Source organism: Citrus clementina, unplaced genomic scaffold, assembly GCF_000493195.1.
Source record: "Citrus clementina cultivar Clemenules unplaced genomic scaffold, Citrus_clementina_v1.0 scaffold_8, whole genome shotgun sequence".
Classification (NCBI taxonomy): Eukaryota; Viridiplantae; Streptophyta; class Magnoliopsida; order Sapindales; family Rutaceae; genus Citrus; species Citrus x clementina.
The window spans coordinates 18,186,897-18,202,637 of record NW_006262022.1 but is presented as its reverse complement, the minus strand read 5'-3'; the positions used below and the strand labels follow the sequence as shown (position 1 = coordinate 18,202,637).

The 15,741-nt window shown below is 30.3% G+C and overlaps 1 protein-coding gene, 3 non-coding genes and 1 pseudogene across 5 annotated transcripts in view; 2 read left to right on the top strand and 3 right to left on the bottom strand.

Moving 5' to 3' along the window:
- Positions 1 to 612: 612 nt before the first annotated feature.
- On the bottom strand, positions 613 to 766 carry LOC112096607. Its single transcript, XR_002904505.1, has one exon. It is a non-coding gene; the product is annotated as a U1 spliceosomal RNA (small nuclear RNA).
- A 778-nt stretch (positions 767 to 1,544) lies between these two features.
- LOC112096567 lies at positions 1,545 to 1,700 on the bottom strand. The gene has a single exon (XR_002904468.1). It is a non-coding gene; the product is annotated as a U1 spliceosomal RNA (small nuclear RNA).
- An 848-nt stretch (positions 1,701 to 2,548) lies between these two features.
- On the bottom strand, positions 2,549 to 2,705 carry LOC112096544. The gene has a single exon (XR_002904446.1). It is a non-coding gene; the product is annotated as a U1 spliceosomal RNA (small nuclear RNA).
- LOC112096437 lies at positions 2,663 to 6,901 on the top strand (annotated as a pseudogene).
- Positions 6,902 to 12,381: 5,480 nt separating this feature from the next.
- The window catches only part of LOC18034156 (outer envelope protein 80, chloroplastic), a 6,313-nt gene continuing 2,953 nt past the window's right edge, over positions 12,382 to 15,741 (top strand). The window contains exons 1-10 of one of the 2 annotated variants that reach the window (XM_024179232.1): positions 12,382 to 12,657; positions 12,763 to 12,829; positions 12,933 to 12,956; positions 13,333 to 13,477; positions 13,642 to 13,800; positions 13,930 to 14,000; positions 14,085 to 14,163; positions 14,276 to 14,391; positions 14,854 to 15,001; positions 15,617 to 15,686. In XM_024179232.1, the coding sequence (XP_024035000.1) occupies positions 12,624 to 12,657; positions 12,763 to 12,829; positions 12,933 to 12,956; positions 13,333 to 13,477; positions 13,642 to 13,800; positions 13,930 to 14,000; positions 14,085 to 14,163; positions 14,276 to 14,391; positions 14,854 to 15,001; positions 15,617 to 15,686 (913 nt within the window). In that variant the 5' untranslated portion in view covers positions 12,382 to 12,623. Of the gene's footprint in view, positions 12,658 to 12,762; positions 12,830 to 12,920; positions 12,957 to 13,332; positions 13,478 to 13,641; positions 13,801 to 13,929; positions 14,001 to 14,084; positions 14,164 to 14,275; positions 14,392 to 14,853; positions 15,002 to 15,616; positions 15,687 to 15,741 lie in introns of both variants that reach the window. The other variant, XM_006424016.2, reaches the window with a different exon arrangement.

The following is a 15,741-nucleotide window of genomic DNA, read 5'->3' as shown; positions in this document are numbered from 1 at the left end:
CTATTTTTTTCTTCTCTTCTTGCACTGCTCTCTCTTCAATTCCTCTTGGCTGCCGATTCTCTATCAAAAGCCAAAGGTTGGTTTTTTATTATGCATATGGTTGGCCTAATCCTCATTGGATTTTATTTCCAATTTAAAGCAATTGATTTGCTTCCTTTAATTGCCATGAACATGCCCGCCACTTTGACAATTTCCTTTTTCTTCAATTTGCTTTTCATATGTAATGTCATACACATGTAATTTAGTTTAGGCAAGACTTATGCATGAAATCTTTTTGAATTGGTAACATGAATCTTGCATGCAACTTAACAAGTTTCCATTTTATACATGCTTGTTCCCAAAATCATTATTAATCTCCATGAAATCCCATATGCTTCCAAATGTGCATCAATTAATTAATTGGCTTCCAAAAATCTTCAGCTATTTCTTTTTCTAATTCCTTCAAGTAGATTTCTTCTTAAATGCTCCGATTAAATTTTTCTTTAATCCCATAATATACCTAAATTAACAAAATAAAAAAATTAAGATAAAAATTAACACAATAGAATATAATTTACTAAATTAAAAATTAATTAAAATAATTAGAATATTTAAGACCAAAACAAGAAAAAGATGGAGAAATTAATAGCACAATATATGAAAAATATACACTTATCACTCTCCCACTTAAGGAGACCTTCGTGGCAGCCTTCCAAGAAGTGCAATGGAGGGTAGCCTTAGGACATGAGCCTTAATGATCACTCATTAACCCCATCTAGGTAAGTGATCATGAGTTTATTAGTGTATGAAGCCCGTTATTTGTATGTTTTTCAAAGAAATTTTTGTAGGTTTGCATTCCATGTGTGACTTAGGTTTGTACAATGTAGCAATGTCTTTAACAAATTAAATTAAATATAAAGAAAAATCTCCCTTTAATAAGTCATATAATCGTTGTTTTGCTTTTCATCTACTTTTCCTACTTTTGATTCTATTATTCTGTATACACCATCACTTCAGACCCCTTCAAAATAAATTATATAGTAGATACACTGCTTGATAGTTTAGTGATAAACAGTGCACTGTAGCAAGGGCCTTTGAAAGGTAGGGTTTAGTGAATTCTTAAGGACTAAATAGAAGAAGCCAAATCATGACTCAATTGAACACCGAGAAGGTTCTGAGGCAACAGATTTTGTCGATCCGAATTCCATAAAATCTCTGAGTCTTATTCATAAAGCTCTCATCGACGTCTCTTGCTAGACCAATTTCATCTACCTAGAGGGACTCAACCTTAGCTCCAACAACCTTGCTGGACAGTGATTTGATTTATCAACTGGAAGCAACAGTTGTCGGGGTCTCGCAGCGAGCTAGACTCACCTTTTTGTGATTTGTACTAATCGGAATAACTACTAAAAAAATCTTTCATTTGCAATCATCCTATCGGCCTATTGCTTGTAACACTTATATTTGTAAAATCATAACAAGCGCTTGCATGCAAAGATGTTTATGCAGTTACTTATTATTATACCCGTTCAAAAGCCCTAGGAATAATTTTTCGTGTAGAATTGGCAGAGCTCGCGCGAACGCAGGCCCCATGTCACAAATTACGAAGTAGGCTCTCCTTGCTTAGGGAAACCTTAGGGCAGTCCTCCAACAAGTGCAATGCTGGACAGCCCAAAGACACGAGACTCATTGATCACTTATTGAACCATCTAGGTAAGTGCACTTTATAACAGCACAAATGAAGCTTCCTATTTATTTTATTACTTCCTCTTAATTTTAACTTTTGTGTGAAAATATTCTATTTACAGTTTTCAACCCATATACATAGATTTTTGGCGGTTTTATTTCCATCCAGATGTAGTATTATTAATAATGTTAAGGATTCCAACATTTGAGCTTTTAAAGTTGAGTTCTAATGTCATGTGTCACTCATTTATGGATTTTATAGTTTTTAAAATTACTTAACCAACACTAAATGAATGAATGTCACATCAGCTGGAATTTAAATTAAGACTTTGATATTGAGATATCTAGCATTGCTCATAGAATTATAGATACAGTACAGGGTGGTTTTATTTTCATCCAAATCTAAATCTATGACAACCTTTTTTTTGTATTATTTTCTCTTTTAAAATCTACTTTTCTTGTGGATTTGAAGCTTATAAGTTTTAAATATGAAAATATTATTAACTTTTATTCCATGCAACAGTACCAAACGTAGCTGTAGTTTCCCAACATTTCTTTGTACCAACGCAACGCTGCATGATGCTTTTTTTTCTGTAACCATCCTTTAGTGCTCCAGGAGGTCGCATCTCTAATTATCCATAAGTAATTCAATTCACATGCATGTATGTAGAACCACAATATCTACACTAACACAATAATATATTGCTAGTAACACTTGTTTTTGTAAGATCGCTAGAAACACTTGTCTTTATAAGATCACAAGTACATGCTATGATTGCATTAATAATCTAGAGGGTTACGTTTCGATGACAATAAATCACCACATGACACTATCTGATTATCTATGCTAAAAAGCCCTATAAATTAATTTTAGTATAGAATTGGCAGGGCCACGCGAACGCAAGCCCCTACAACAAATTGGAACGCAGGCTCTCCGAGCTTGGGGAGACCTTAGGGTAGTCCTCCAAGAAGTGCAATGGAGGGGCAGCCCTAGGACATGAGCCTTAGTCATCACTCATTGACCCCATCCAGGTGAGTTTATTAGAGGACGAAGTTGTTTATTTATATGCTGTTTAAAGCAAATTTTGTTGGTTTATATTCCATGTGGGACTTAGGTATGTGCTATGTAGCAATTGATAAAATTAAATCTACATGATGAAGAAGAAGAAGAATGGGCTAATGGAATTGGAGGGGTTGTTGGAAATTAACGCACACTGGCCCCACTACAAATTAGAAGACGACGTGATCATTCCACATTAATATAGGTAGCGTTTACTTTTTGGATTGGAGTGGGAATCTTAAGGAGTAGAAAACCTAGGATAGGGAGTGTGGAGTGGGAGTGAGAGTAGGTTGTTTACTTACACTAAAATGGAAGCATGAAATGGAGATCAGAATTCAATTTATGTATTTACTTTGTCTTGGATTGAGAGTAAATAGTCTCAAATTATAATTTTATCCTTATTTAAAGAATTATAGTTTTTAATTACAAAGTTATTAAAAAATATATTTAATGAATAAACATGTATTTTTTTATATTTGTAAATTTATAATAATTATTAATATTCTTAATTATGAACATCACAATTTTTTATTAATTTTAATTTTAATTATATTAATTAAAAATTATTGATAAGGGCAATATAAATGAAATATTTTTACTATTAACATAGTATAAAATTAATATTTTCTTAGAATAAACTATTTATTAGTATTAATTATTAATATTAAATAAATACAATACTAATATTTTAAAATAAATATAATAATATTATATTTTCAAATAAAGATGGTATATAGTAATATTATTAATATAATAATATTATTTTTAAATAATTTAGACTTAGAATCAAACCAAATTATTATTTAGTTAAATATAATATTATTATTTAAATAAATATAATATTATTTAAATATTTATTAAATATAATTATAGTAAATTTAATAAAAAGAGGGTAAAAAGAAGGGTAAATATAAAATGAAACATTATTTTATTTTATTTTAATAATTATATTAAATTTATTATTATATAAAATAATAATATAATAGTATTTAGTACAAAATTAATATTTTCTTAGAATAAACTATTTATTATTATTAATTATTAATATTAAATAAATATAGTACTATTATTTTTAAAATAAATATAATAATATTATTCAAATAAATATAATATTATTTATTTTATTAAATATTAAATATTAAATTAAATTAAATTAAAAAAAAGGTAGAAAATGGAGAGGTGGGAGTGGGCCCACTCCCACTCTCCACTCTAAAAATGAGTGGAGCCCACGGAATGAGATTTTCAATCCGGAGCCAATTTATTGAAGTAAACACTAGAGTGAGAGAAATCCACATTCCTCACTCCTCACTCCCACTCCAGAAAGTAAACACAATTATAGTAGCAATGGATTAATAGATTCGGTCAATTTAAAGTAAAGTCAATCATCCAATTCATTTTTCAAATTCGTAGCAAAGTCACTAACATTGTATTACTAATGGATATATAATCAGGTCTTCTAACTAGCAAGTAACCATCCCCTCCCCCCCCCCCCCCCAAAAAAAATTATCATTAGAATTTAAATAAAAATACTCAGTTTCAGAACAATCTCCTGTAGTTAGGATAGGAATTTCATAATATATATATATATGCACGCGCGCGCACACACATGTTTGACTTAATTATTCAAGTACATATATATTGACTTGACTTATTTGTGCTTGTTTATAATTTTTTTGAGTGGAAAATTGTTGAAGGAAAGGGGCCTATATAATATCTTCTTATTCATCTAATAATTTGTATACATGCTAGAAAAATCTATGTAGTAAGAGGGCAATTAGAATGATAATTGAGATGAAGCTTAATAATCTACTTTGATTTCTTTTAGAGTTATATATGCTGCATGATAATTGCCTCCGCCTAAGCTGCCGCCTCCAGGTCGCTTATCTAATCGTCCATGGCCTCCGCCACTACCTCCGAAAACGCCTCGTGGCATTCATCCATAAATAGTTCAACAAGCAATGCATGGAACCATAATACGTATCTATACATGGTAATAATAATAACATATTGCTAGTAGCACTTGTTTTTATAAGACCACAAGCGCATGCATGTTGTAATTATGTTTCAATGCTTGAAAGATGTAGTTATATATTATTATGAAAAATGATAAGAGTACTGAAGGGTAACCAAAAACAAAAAAAAAAACAAAACAAAATTCCAAAGTGACGTTTTGGGTGATTTTGTTACCTTTTTTTAATTACTAGTGTTATATTATTATACTCAGCTCAAAAGCTCTATAAATTAATTAATTTTCACTATAGTTTTCTCGGGGGCTGCACTCGAATTAGCGTAGGCTCTTCTAGGTTAGGGAGACCTCAGGCCATGTTCAATTGTAAGAAATTAAGGTAGGAAAGGAGAGATTTTTCCATGTCCTCTGTAATTTCCTTTGTTCGGTTGCAAAATTTATCTAGAAATTAAATTCCATTCCAAAGCCAATTTCTGTTATTTGCAGAATTTTATTTATTTGTTGATAAGGAAATTTGGATTCCTGTGTTTTACTATTTTACCTTCATTTAATTTTAATTTTTCAATTTTATCCATAAACAAATCTAAATAAAAAAAGGAAAAAAAAAGCCCTAATTCATTTTTTTCCAATGTCAGTCAAATCACTCACTCAAAATTGGCAAATTCCCTGAACTTTCGACAGCTTTCAGCAACACCAATGACAACTTTTGAGCAAAAGAGACCGTTTAAAGCTTCAACAGCATCTCATCATCTTGCTTACAATCTCAATTTTAGTCTTAGTTTTTTATCTCTCACTTTCAGTGTCAATCTCTCAGTCTTAGCTTGAATCTTTCTATTTATCTTTCAATTTGCAAGGTAAGCTGCTTGATTCATGATTCAATTTTCAAGGTCATGTGTAAATAATACTTGATGTTGGGTTTTTTTATTATGTTTATGTTATCTTAAAATTATGATTGATAGCGTTTGATTTTGTAGTGGGGATGGTGATTTCGAAATCGATGTGCTATTTGCTTTTGCTTTTGTTTGTGGATTTGGTTCGGTTTTGCGTTTTGATTGCTAGGTTTTGGCTCTGTGGTTGTGTGATGAGATTTCTAGTCCTTTGACTTCTCTTGTTTAGTTTCATAAATTCAGAAGTACAATTAAAGCAAGATAAGAGTGAGTGTATGTGTGATGGTCATCACAGCCATGGAATCATTTTTTAATGGAATGGTGAGCTGTGTTAAGGTTGTCTTTTAATGGAATCATGAACCTCTGGAGTTAAACTTATTGGTTTGTAATTTAATATTATATTTGCTATTTTTTATTGCTAATTATTACTACTATTTTTGCTATTTTACTCACTGTTTGGTTATTTTGCTTGTTGTTCACAACTACTTTACTTACTATTTTTGCTATTTATTATTATCGTTTGCTGTTGTTATTTTTCGCTACTAATTTTTACTATTATTTTTGTTATTTTATTTGTTGTTTGCTACTATCTTACTCATACTTGTTGTTTTACTTGCTATTTCTACAATTTATTGCTATTATTTGCTATTGTTATACTTATTATTTTTTACTGTTGATTTTTACTATTATTTTTGCTTTTTTACTTGCTATTTACTATTGTTATACTTGTAGTTTATGCTATTTATTACTATTTTATCTGCTTTTGCAAAGTCATAAAGAGGCAACAAACTTCAGAAATAAACCATCCCCATATTATGAGGACTTATATATGATTTATAGTGAAGATCATGCAACTGAAAAAAATAAAAAAGCTTCTACAAATGTTGCGGAGGAAATTGAGAGGACAAAAGTGAACAATGAAGTTCAAAAAGAGAATTTGAATATTGCAGATGTGAGAGATGATGTTGATGATAATGTCTTTCTCACATGTTCCACATCCAAAAACTTCAAATAGCTCATCAAGGAGAAGAAGAAGCAATGAAGATTTAGAAGAGCTTGGAGAACTTAAAGAGTTAACAACTCTTATCATTGCACATATGAAAGAATCTCCTAATGTCATGAGACGAGCTATGGGACAAGAAATCAATGACAAACAAGTAGGATTGAGTGATGATGAAAAAGATTAATGGTCTTACAACATTGGAACGACTTAGAGCCACCACTTAAATTGCTCGTGATAGTGCGGTACTTAATGTTTTTAATAGTCCTTGTGATGAGGGTAGAGAAACATGGGTTAGACTTTTCCTTAGTTGTGAAATTTAACTCATGCTATAGTTTATTAATGCCTTATCAAATTTAACTCATTTGAACATTGAAATTTGACTAATTTTTTTTTTTCATGTTTGGAATGTATTTGATATTATGCGCTATTATGGGCTACTTCCATAAGAAGAATGAATATCACAAACAAAAAGTGTTTTGTTTTTTTACTAATATTATTGGCTATGTTTTTATTATTTCATTTGACCATTTGAAATTTAATATTTTTGTAGAAATATTATGGTCTATATTTATTTAGTAATATTATGGGTTATTTTTAAATAATATTAATTTTTCTTATTAAAAAAAGAAAAATAGTACTTTTGATAAAAGAATTTGGAAAATAATTGGTAAAAGTAGTTTTTATAATGACAGGCCAAATCACTTTTAATAAAAAGCACAGCTGAATTTTGTATAACTTTACAAATAGAACTTATTTAAATAGAGATTTTATTAGTAGAGTTTTTACCCAAAAAGTTTTAGTTGTTTGGTGTTAATGAGAATTTTTATCAAAAACTATAAACTTATTTTAATAGGCAAGTTTTTAAAATTATGTTATGAAAAAAATAAAATAAGATTATCAAATAAGTAGAAATTTTTTTAGATATTCTAACATTAAAAAAAAAAAACTTTGCAGCCTCTACTTTCAAAAGCTAAAAATTTAACTTTTTTACTAGTAGAGGCAAAATATATTCTTTAATCTTCAAAAGTGATAATAAAAAAACCAAACAACGACGAAATTTTGATAAAAGCCTAAGAGATTAAATAAGCATTTATGACACTTAGATAAATCATGGCAAACAAACATTAAATGTAGTTAGGACATTGAGAATGAAACATTAACTTGGAGGTTAAGTTTAAATAACTAAACATATTTGTAGTTTTTTTAATTAATTTAATAATAAACATTAAAAATCTAACACAAAATGTAAATTTGTACAGATAAAAATTTATTTAATTAGAAACATAAATATGTGTATAGATGTGTATATATTAAAACATAAATTCATCGTAGATCTTTATCAATATCATTCTTTTGGAATTTGGGATAAGAGGGGTGGCCTAAAATTGTTGTTGGGCTGGTAAATTGTTGTGAGGGAAAAAAAAAAAAAAAAAAGAGTAGATCATGAGTACATTATATTTGAAACTAACTGAAACTGTAAAAATATACACAATATAGTACAGTTTAAAGGTCTTTCGAGCATTACTTAGAGTTGGAGATATCTACTTCTATCCAAAAATAAAGAAATAAGCCAGTGAGGCTTGAACATATGCTCCCTCAATATATGTTCAAGGGCATGGGTGTTGCCATCAAGCAAGAACGCTTAATAATTTTAGATTGAGTTTGAACCTTACCACTTCCAATTTGCTCAAGAGTTGGAATACTATTGTCACCTCTCTAAAATCCGATTGTTACTCTTTTTTAAGTAAACACTATTAAATTATACTGTAAAATCCCTTATTGCTGTCATCACTCACTTTAATTCTAAAAATACTCGTCATTTAAACAATAATTTCTCTCTCAAAAAAATCCACAAAAATTAAAAAAATGCAGTCCAACTTTCACAGTCATTCAAGATCCCAAACCCAATTTACACTGAATTCATAGTGTTTGTTTTTGGATCCTCGAACTAGGAATACATTTATTTAATTCAAAAAAGTAGTTATAATTTGTAGTAGTTTAAGATGTGCGCTTTGGAGAGTTTGAGTTTTATTTTGTAAAATCCAAACAAAATAAGAATAATGATGTTGTGGATAGTCTTTTTTGACATTTTGATATATTATAATTAGATCTCTAATTATATTTACAATCAGAAATCGATTAGAATTCTCTTAATAATTCTATTATAGTACAATCCGAAAGTCGACCATTTTCTTAATAATTCTATTATGGTACAATCCAAAGGTCAACCTTCTTTGAATACTAAAGAGATATCTATTTTATATTAAATGCGGAGAGACAAATAGACTTAATATAAAAGAGAAGTCGAGTCTCAGTCATCGCTGGAACTCGAATCCGTGCGCCCAAAGTTGGGTAGCCTACAAGCCCATTGGCTTGATGTTGCAAGTAGTTTGCCGAAAGAAAAAGTGTGCGATGGGTTTCGAGATGGGTGACGCTAAAGAGTTTTGCGAGAGAAAAGACATAGGATTAATTAGATTAATCATTGTGTCGTTCTTTGAAATTTTGAGAATGAGGGGTTTTACAAAATTAACGAAGGGGTGCTAATAGTACCACATTCCTTGCTCAAAGAATGTGCCCTCCGCTTTGTTCTGTTATGCTGTGACCCATTTGTTGTGGGCTTGAGTTAATATTGGGCTCATTTTCTAAAAAAGTCCATTATGTCACATCGCTGAAATGAAAATTTGAGTAGGACTAATGGCACCCCTCGAAAATTCTCGTAAACTTTCATTCTTGAATTTTACAATTTCAACCCTCATTGAATCCTCAATGCATCGCCATCATGTCATTTAAAACGGGGGGAAGAAAAAACTGCATCATGATAATCGTCTCCATCCATCAAGACAATTTTATGAGTGGGGATATTTCCACCTCATTTTATGTGTAAATCCACCCCACTTCTAAAAATTATTTATAATAAATGCACATTATTTTTAGTAAATACAAATCAACAAAAATATTTGTATAGTTAATCAATTAAATCACTCTTACATTTTTTTACTTATTTTTTTAATTATTAAGGTTGCTTTAATATAAATTTTATTTAATTATTTTATCTTTATAATATAAAATGACCCAATTACCTGAAGAAATATGTGATCTTATATATAATACTTGGAAAATTATCATTACACCACCTCTATTTTATCTTATGTTCATCCACCCACCACAAAATTCTAACATATTCTCTGCTAAGGATGGAAAAATCCTCCACGGATTTGGGGCCCCATGGAGCCCCACCCCAAAGAAGGAAAAATTTTGAATAATTTTTTGGAATGGGGTGGGGGGTGGGGAAGAATAATCCTAAAATTCTTAACGGGGTAGGGTTTGATTTTGTACTCCCCACCCCACCCCCACCCCAATCCCCATTATATATAAATATATTTTTAATTCTTATTTAATAATTTTTATTTTATCAACTATAATGTCAATTAATAATTTTTTATTTTTATATAATATAAACAAGATATGAATAGAAGAAAACCTAACAATATAATCATTTTTCAACTCTAAAATATTATTATGTTTTCTTTTCTTTTTTAAGGTGCTACTCTTTTTAAATATTTTTCAGTTTTGATATCATTTTAAGTTATTATTTCAAACTTTTAGAGATTTTTTAAAATAATTTAAATACTTTATAATATGGTCATTATTTTATTTTAAGCCTTTAATTTTTAATTTACTGAAATCATGTATCTATACCTACTATAAAATAGCTAAATGGGGAATGGGGTGGAGATGGGGAAATCATTCCCCACATGAGGATTCCCTATCCCTATCCCACTAAATTTATTGGGGAATGGGGAAGGCCTTCCCACCCCCCCACCCCCACCCCACCCCATTGTCATTCCTATGCATCTCTGCACCATTTTTCTTTTTAAATTTATATCAATTAGCCACTTTTGCACTAACACCTTTAAATAATTAAAGCGAGATGATAATTTTATCCTTAAATAAATTAAAAAATCATTTTATCTTATAAAAAATTTAAAAATATATAATTATAAAAATACCCCTAAAAATAAATCTCAAATAGAGATGCTCAGCTCATTTTTATTAAATTTAGATTTTGTAAAATTTTATTAAGTATTTTTATTAAAAAAATATAATTTTTCAAAATGTTAATAAAAATAACTGACTTTATTTATTAAAAATTATAATTTCACAAAATTTTATTAAAATAAATAAATTTATTTATTAAAAAATAAATCCCAAAATTTTTATAATTTAGGGGATTTTATTAAATCCAAAAATTTTACAATTATTTTTATAATTATATTTTTTTATTTTTCAAAGCATAAAATTGTCTTTTAATTTATTTAGGGGTAAAATTATCATTTCATTTAAATTATTTAATGGTGTTAGTGCAAAAGTGATTAATTGATACAAATTTAAAAAGAAAGGCGGTGCAGTAAACATATTAGAATTTTGTGGTAGTTGGATGAACATAAGACAAAATGAAAGTGGTGCAATGATAATTTCCCATAATACTTTAGGTACTTCACTTTATGACTTATAAACTAATTTTTTAAATGACATAAATTTGGCAGCTTAATAATTAATACACACACACACACACACATATACACATATACATTGGCTCATAAAAACATCATGTTAGTTTAATTAAAGGTTAATAATCATACAAATAAAGAAGAATTGACCATTTAGAAACAGTGAATTTTGTATTAAAAAATTGAAGTTAAAGTAAATTTTTAGTACTTTTATATTTTAAGGATAAATAGTCAATTTAAAATTAGGCTGATACAATCTTACTTGTTAAATATAATTAAAAAAACTAAGTTACAAAAAATAAATTAAGATATCACAAAAAAATAAATTAAGAATTTAAGAAAGATTTAACTGATTAATTCCTCATAATTCTTCTTTATTTGAAAATTTTAAAAATAATATAAATTTTTTATCATTATTTTTTAGAAGTGGGACGAATTTACAGATTTTGTGGGGTGGAAATATCGCCACCCCAATTCTATTTTGTGATATTGTGAAATTTGGGCATCTACGCAAAATTACAGAAAAAGAAAATATCTAGAATATCTATTACCATTTTTTATGTTACAAGTTGTGCATAGCAAATGGCAATAAAATTTGACAAGTAATTGGCGATGTAAAAAGAAAAAGAAGTTGAAGGAATTCAAAATTGAAAATGATTCTTAAATTAAAGCTTCATATTAACTTGTGAAAATTTTATTAACTAAAATAGTGTTGTTCCATTCCAATAGATTTTATAGAGATTAAAGAAATAAGGATACAGAGGGTTACTTTCGGAATTAAAATGGGTGTTGTTAAAAGTAGTTTGACTTACAATTCTTTTTAATGGATGCTTTTAAAAGAGGAATTTTATGAAGAGTTTAGTGGGATGTTAGTAATTCTATTCAAACAAATTTATCATAAAATAATGGGTAAATTGTGGGTTCTTATTATAAATTGATTATTTTCAAATTATCTTCCCTATTTTTAAAAATTTTAAATTATTCTTATTGAATATTTCTTTGGTGTCATTACCATGAGGGGTGTGGTTTCTAATAAACCAGTATCTATTTCTATATAGAAAGTTAAGAAGTCATCAAATTTAGTGAAAAGATGAGGGAAAATGAAGGGTGAGTTGGTGATTCTCTTTATAAAAATAGGAGTAGATTTAAAATTTTCAAAAACAAGAAAGGACAATTCACTAAAATTCAACATTAACCGTAAAATAATTTTAAAATGAATTTTTTTTTTTATCCTTAGGAAAGGGTAATCATTGCACGTGCAGGCAAAAACTAAAAGGAGAAGCAAAAGAAGATAACAAACTTGGGAACTTAGAGCTTCTTTACCCATCAGAACAAGCCAAGACCAAACACAAAACGCTCGCCCAGAGCACTTGACACTTACACAACACAAAACATTTTGCATGGTCGCACACTTAAACTTGATAATTGTTCCATTCATTATTGCAGAAAACGGAAAAAGAAAATCTTTACCATTTGATTAATTAATTTATTTATGTTTTTATGAATAACCATCGCCACTAGTAATGTCGCTATGGGCGCTCAGAAGAGCATCCATGCTGGCAAAGGTCAGTTGTCTAATCTTGATTTTTTATATTGTTGGTTATTATTTTATTGATTAATTATCGTATAATGTTGAATCAATGTCTTCGTTCTTGTTCTTGTGCTTGCAGCCAAGATTGATGTTAACGTCGATTTCACTCACAAGCTTTGTGCTTCTTTGATGCTTCCTCCTCCCAGGTTCTTTTTGCCCATCCCATTATTTTCTTTTTTATACTTGTATTTATTTATTTGATAGAAATGAAAATTTCCATTACTGTTGTTTTATCAGGAACACTAGCAGTCCTCTTTCTCTTGTAATCGGCAGGTGCGAATTATTTTATTTATTTGTTTGAATTCTTTTGTTTATCAGGTGATGAACGGTTATTGGGTTTTCTGGGTTCTTATTTTTGGATTATTTTCTTTTTAGTAATGCCCGTCTGTTTGGTAATTTGTAGCTTCGAATGTGAGGGCAAAAATTTTAAAATTTTGTATTCACTTAATTACTAAAATTCATGGTAACAAGAAAAACTTCCCTGTTTCTCTTTACTGCTTGCTTTTCATTCATTTTTTGTAAAAATCTGATAAAATGGACTATGAGTTTAGAAACACAATCTTTCCCATCCTGAGTTTTACTGATGAGTACGTGTGTATGTACAGAAAGAGAAGTGTTGTAACAATTGTTTCAATTTTGTTCATTCCAGTCTTTGCATCAAACATCCAAACTTGTTTGGTGGAAGTGAGAAGCTTGATGTATCGTGGGATAAGGGTCTTTATGATTCAAATATTTTAGTTGCTTATCGGAGGCCAAGGCCCGAATGGCTTTCTCAACAGTGTTTTGTTATTCAGGTTGTTTTTCTTTACCAACAATTTGCATTTGGATTGGATTGTTGGAAAGTTCTCTAATCCATATGGTTAATTAATGAAATCCCAGTTGAGAATTTGAAATGAAACTTGAGTTTGAGCTGGAATTTAGCATGTATCAGTTCTAATTCGGTAAATTATTTTCCCAGCATTCTCTTTCACCAGAAGTGGGGGTACATGGTGTGCCAATAGACAATTTCTCCCGTTCAGGGAGTGGAGGAGTGAATTTGTCTCGTTTGTCACTGGGATTGGATATAAGTGAGCCTATAAGTTCAAAATGGAGCAACACAACTAGTTTAAAATTTGAGGTTTGATGAAGACTCTTTACTTATCACTTCATAGTTTCTACTTGGTATCCTTTTCTTGTAGTGTGTCCACCCGCAATTCTTCAGTCTGTATTTATTCTACATGGAAAATAATCAAAGTTAGCCTTGCAGCATGTTCGGCCTGTGAATGATGATTGGCGGTCTATAACTAGAGATCTTGATGGATTTCCCGTGACTTGCAGGTGATTGTGATTTGTACTTCTGATTCTCAAACCATATAGTGGACTGATTTTTTTAACACAGTCCTTATGATGTTTGCCATGCAGCGGGAGTAACCACGACAGTATGGTAGTTTTAAAGCAAGAATCTCGATATGCTAAGGCAAATGATCGCAGTTTCTCTCGTGTAAACTATCTCTACTTGCTGATCCATAGTGCAGCATTTTCCCTGCAGTTTGACATATCCATTCTGCTTGTTTGTTTGTATTCCACTGACTTTGAGTCTCCCTTGTTTACAGTTTAGCATGCAAATAGAACAGGGGATTCCAGTTCTATCCAAGTGGCTAATCTTCAACAGGTTCAAATTTGTTGCATCAAAGGGCGTCAAACTTGGACCAGCATTTCTATTGACGAGGTGAGCAATATTTTGTTGTTTCATTGGTCAACTATGCTCTGTTATTAGAGCATAGATTATGGGTAAACAATAGTTAAAAGCAGGGACATAGGAAGGCAAGAGTCTGAATTTAGTAGTTCTGCTAGGAAGCTTAAGAGATGTTCATAATAAGCATATTAGGAAGTGTTGGGTAATTTGATGAAATGGACATACTATATTGTTGTTTCTCAGAAATAGGAAAGGATAATTTGATGGGCAAACTAGAAATACCATAGAAGTTTGAAAAGAAAGCATCGATTTGTAATTAGTAAAATGACTAACTGTGCTAAAAGGGATTGCCTAACCCGACTCAGGTTTCATGAAACACATTTTGAAAGACAGGTGCACTTATCCATGTCTCCACATGCTTCAATTGTGTCATTGATATCTAACCAACATTTATATTCTTGCTTTTATTTGCTTTTCTGACCTTTCTTGTTACAGCCTGACAGGTGGCTCCATTGTAGGGGACATGGCTCCTTATCAAGCATTTGCAATTGGGGGTCTTGGTAGTGTGCGAGGGTATGGTGAGGGTGCTGTTGGATCCGGGAGATCATGTCTGGTTGCTAATACTGAATTGACATTCCCTCTGGTATGCAGTGGCTTTACCTTGTCATTACTTCAGTGGGTGTAAACTTGTAATCACTTGTTTTCAATTTGTTACATTCTCTTTGATATCTGGCCTCCTTGTAAAATTGGTGTGTCTTCTAGTACTTAATTATGATATTGTTAATATTGCTGGATTTTGGTGAAATTTTTTTTGTAACAGGGAATCATTGAAATCTCATATCAAAGATTTGTAACCGTTATGTGGTCAGCATAAATCTGTTGTCAAATCCTATGAATTAGAGCATGACTGTCATGTATAATAGAAGCAGGGATTTTAGTGTGTGTGCTTATTTTGTTAGCAATTGCATGTTGCTTTGATTACATTTTGCTTGTTTTAACGTCTCGGGCCCAGTACATTTTGCTTGCATAAAAACCCCTGTTAGAAGATGATTTATGTTTTGGCACATTATTTGCCTTGAAAAAAATGCTGGTTACACTTCTGTTTGATCGGCTTTTTTAGGATCAATCATAGAACTTACTTTTCAGCAAATGATTGCTCTTTCTCATTAGGATACTTTGAAATTTGCTACTTATTTTTGAGTTTCAGTTTGTTGCTGGACTATCACTAACCCTCAAAATCCTTTTTAACTGTTTTCAGAACAACACGTTGGAAAGTGCTGTTTTCATGGACTGTGGAACTGATTTAGGCTCTGGTCGTCTTGTCCCTGGTGAGTTTCTTCCTTTCTTTGCTGAAAAAACGGCACTGCTGGACCTTTGATTTTT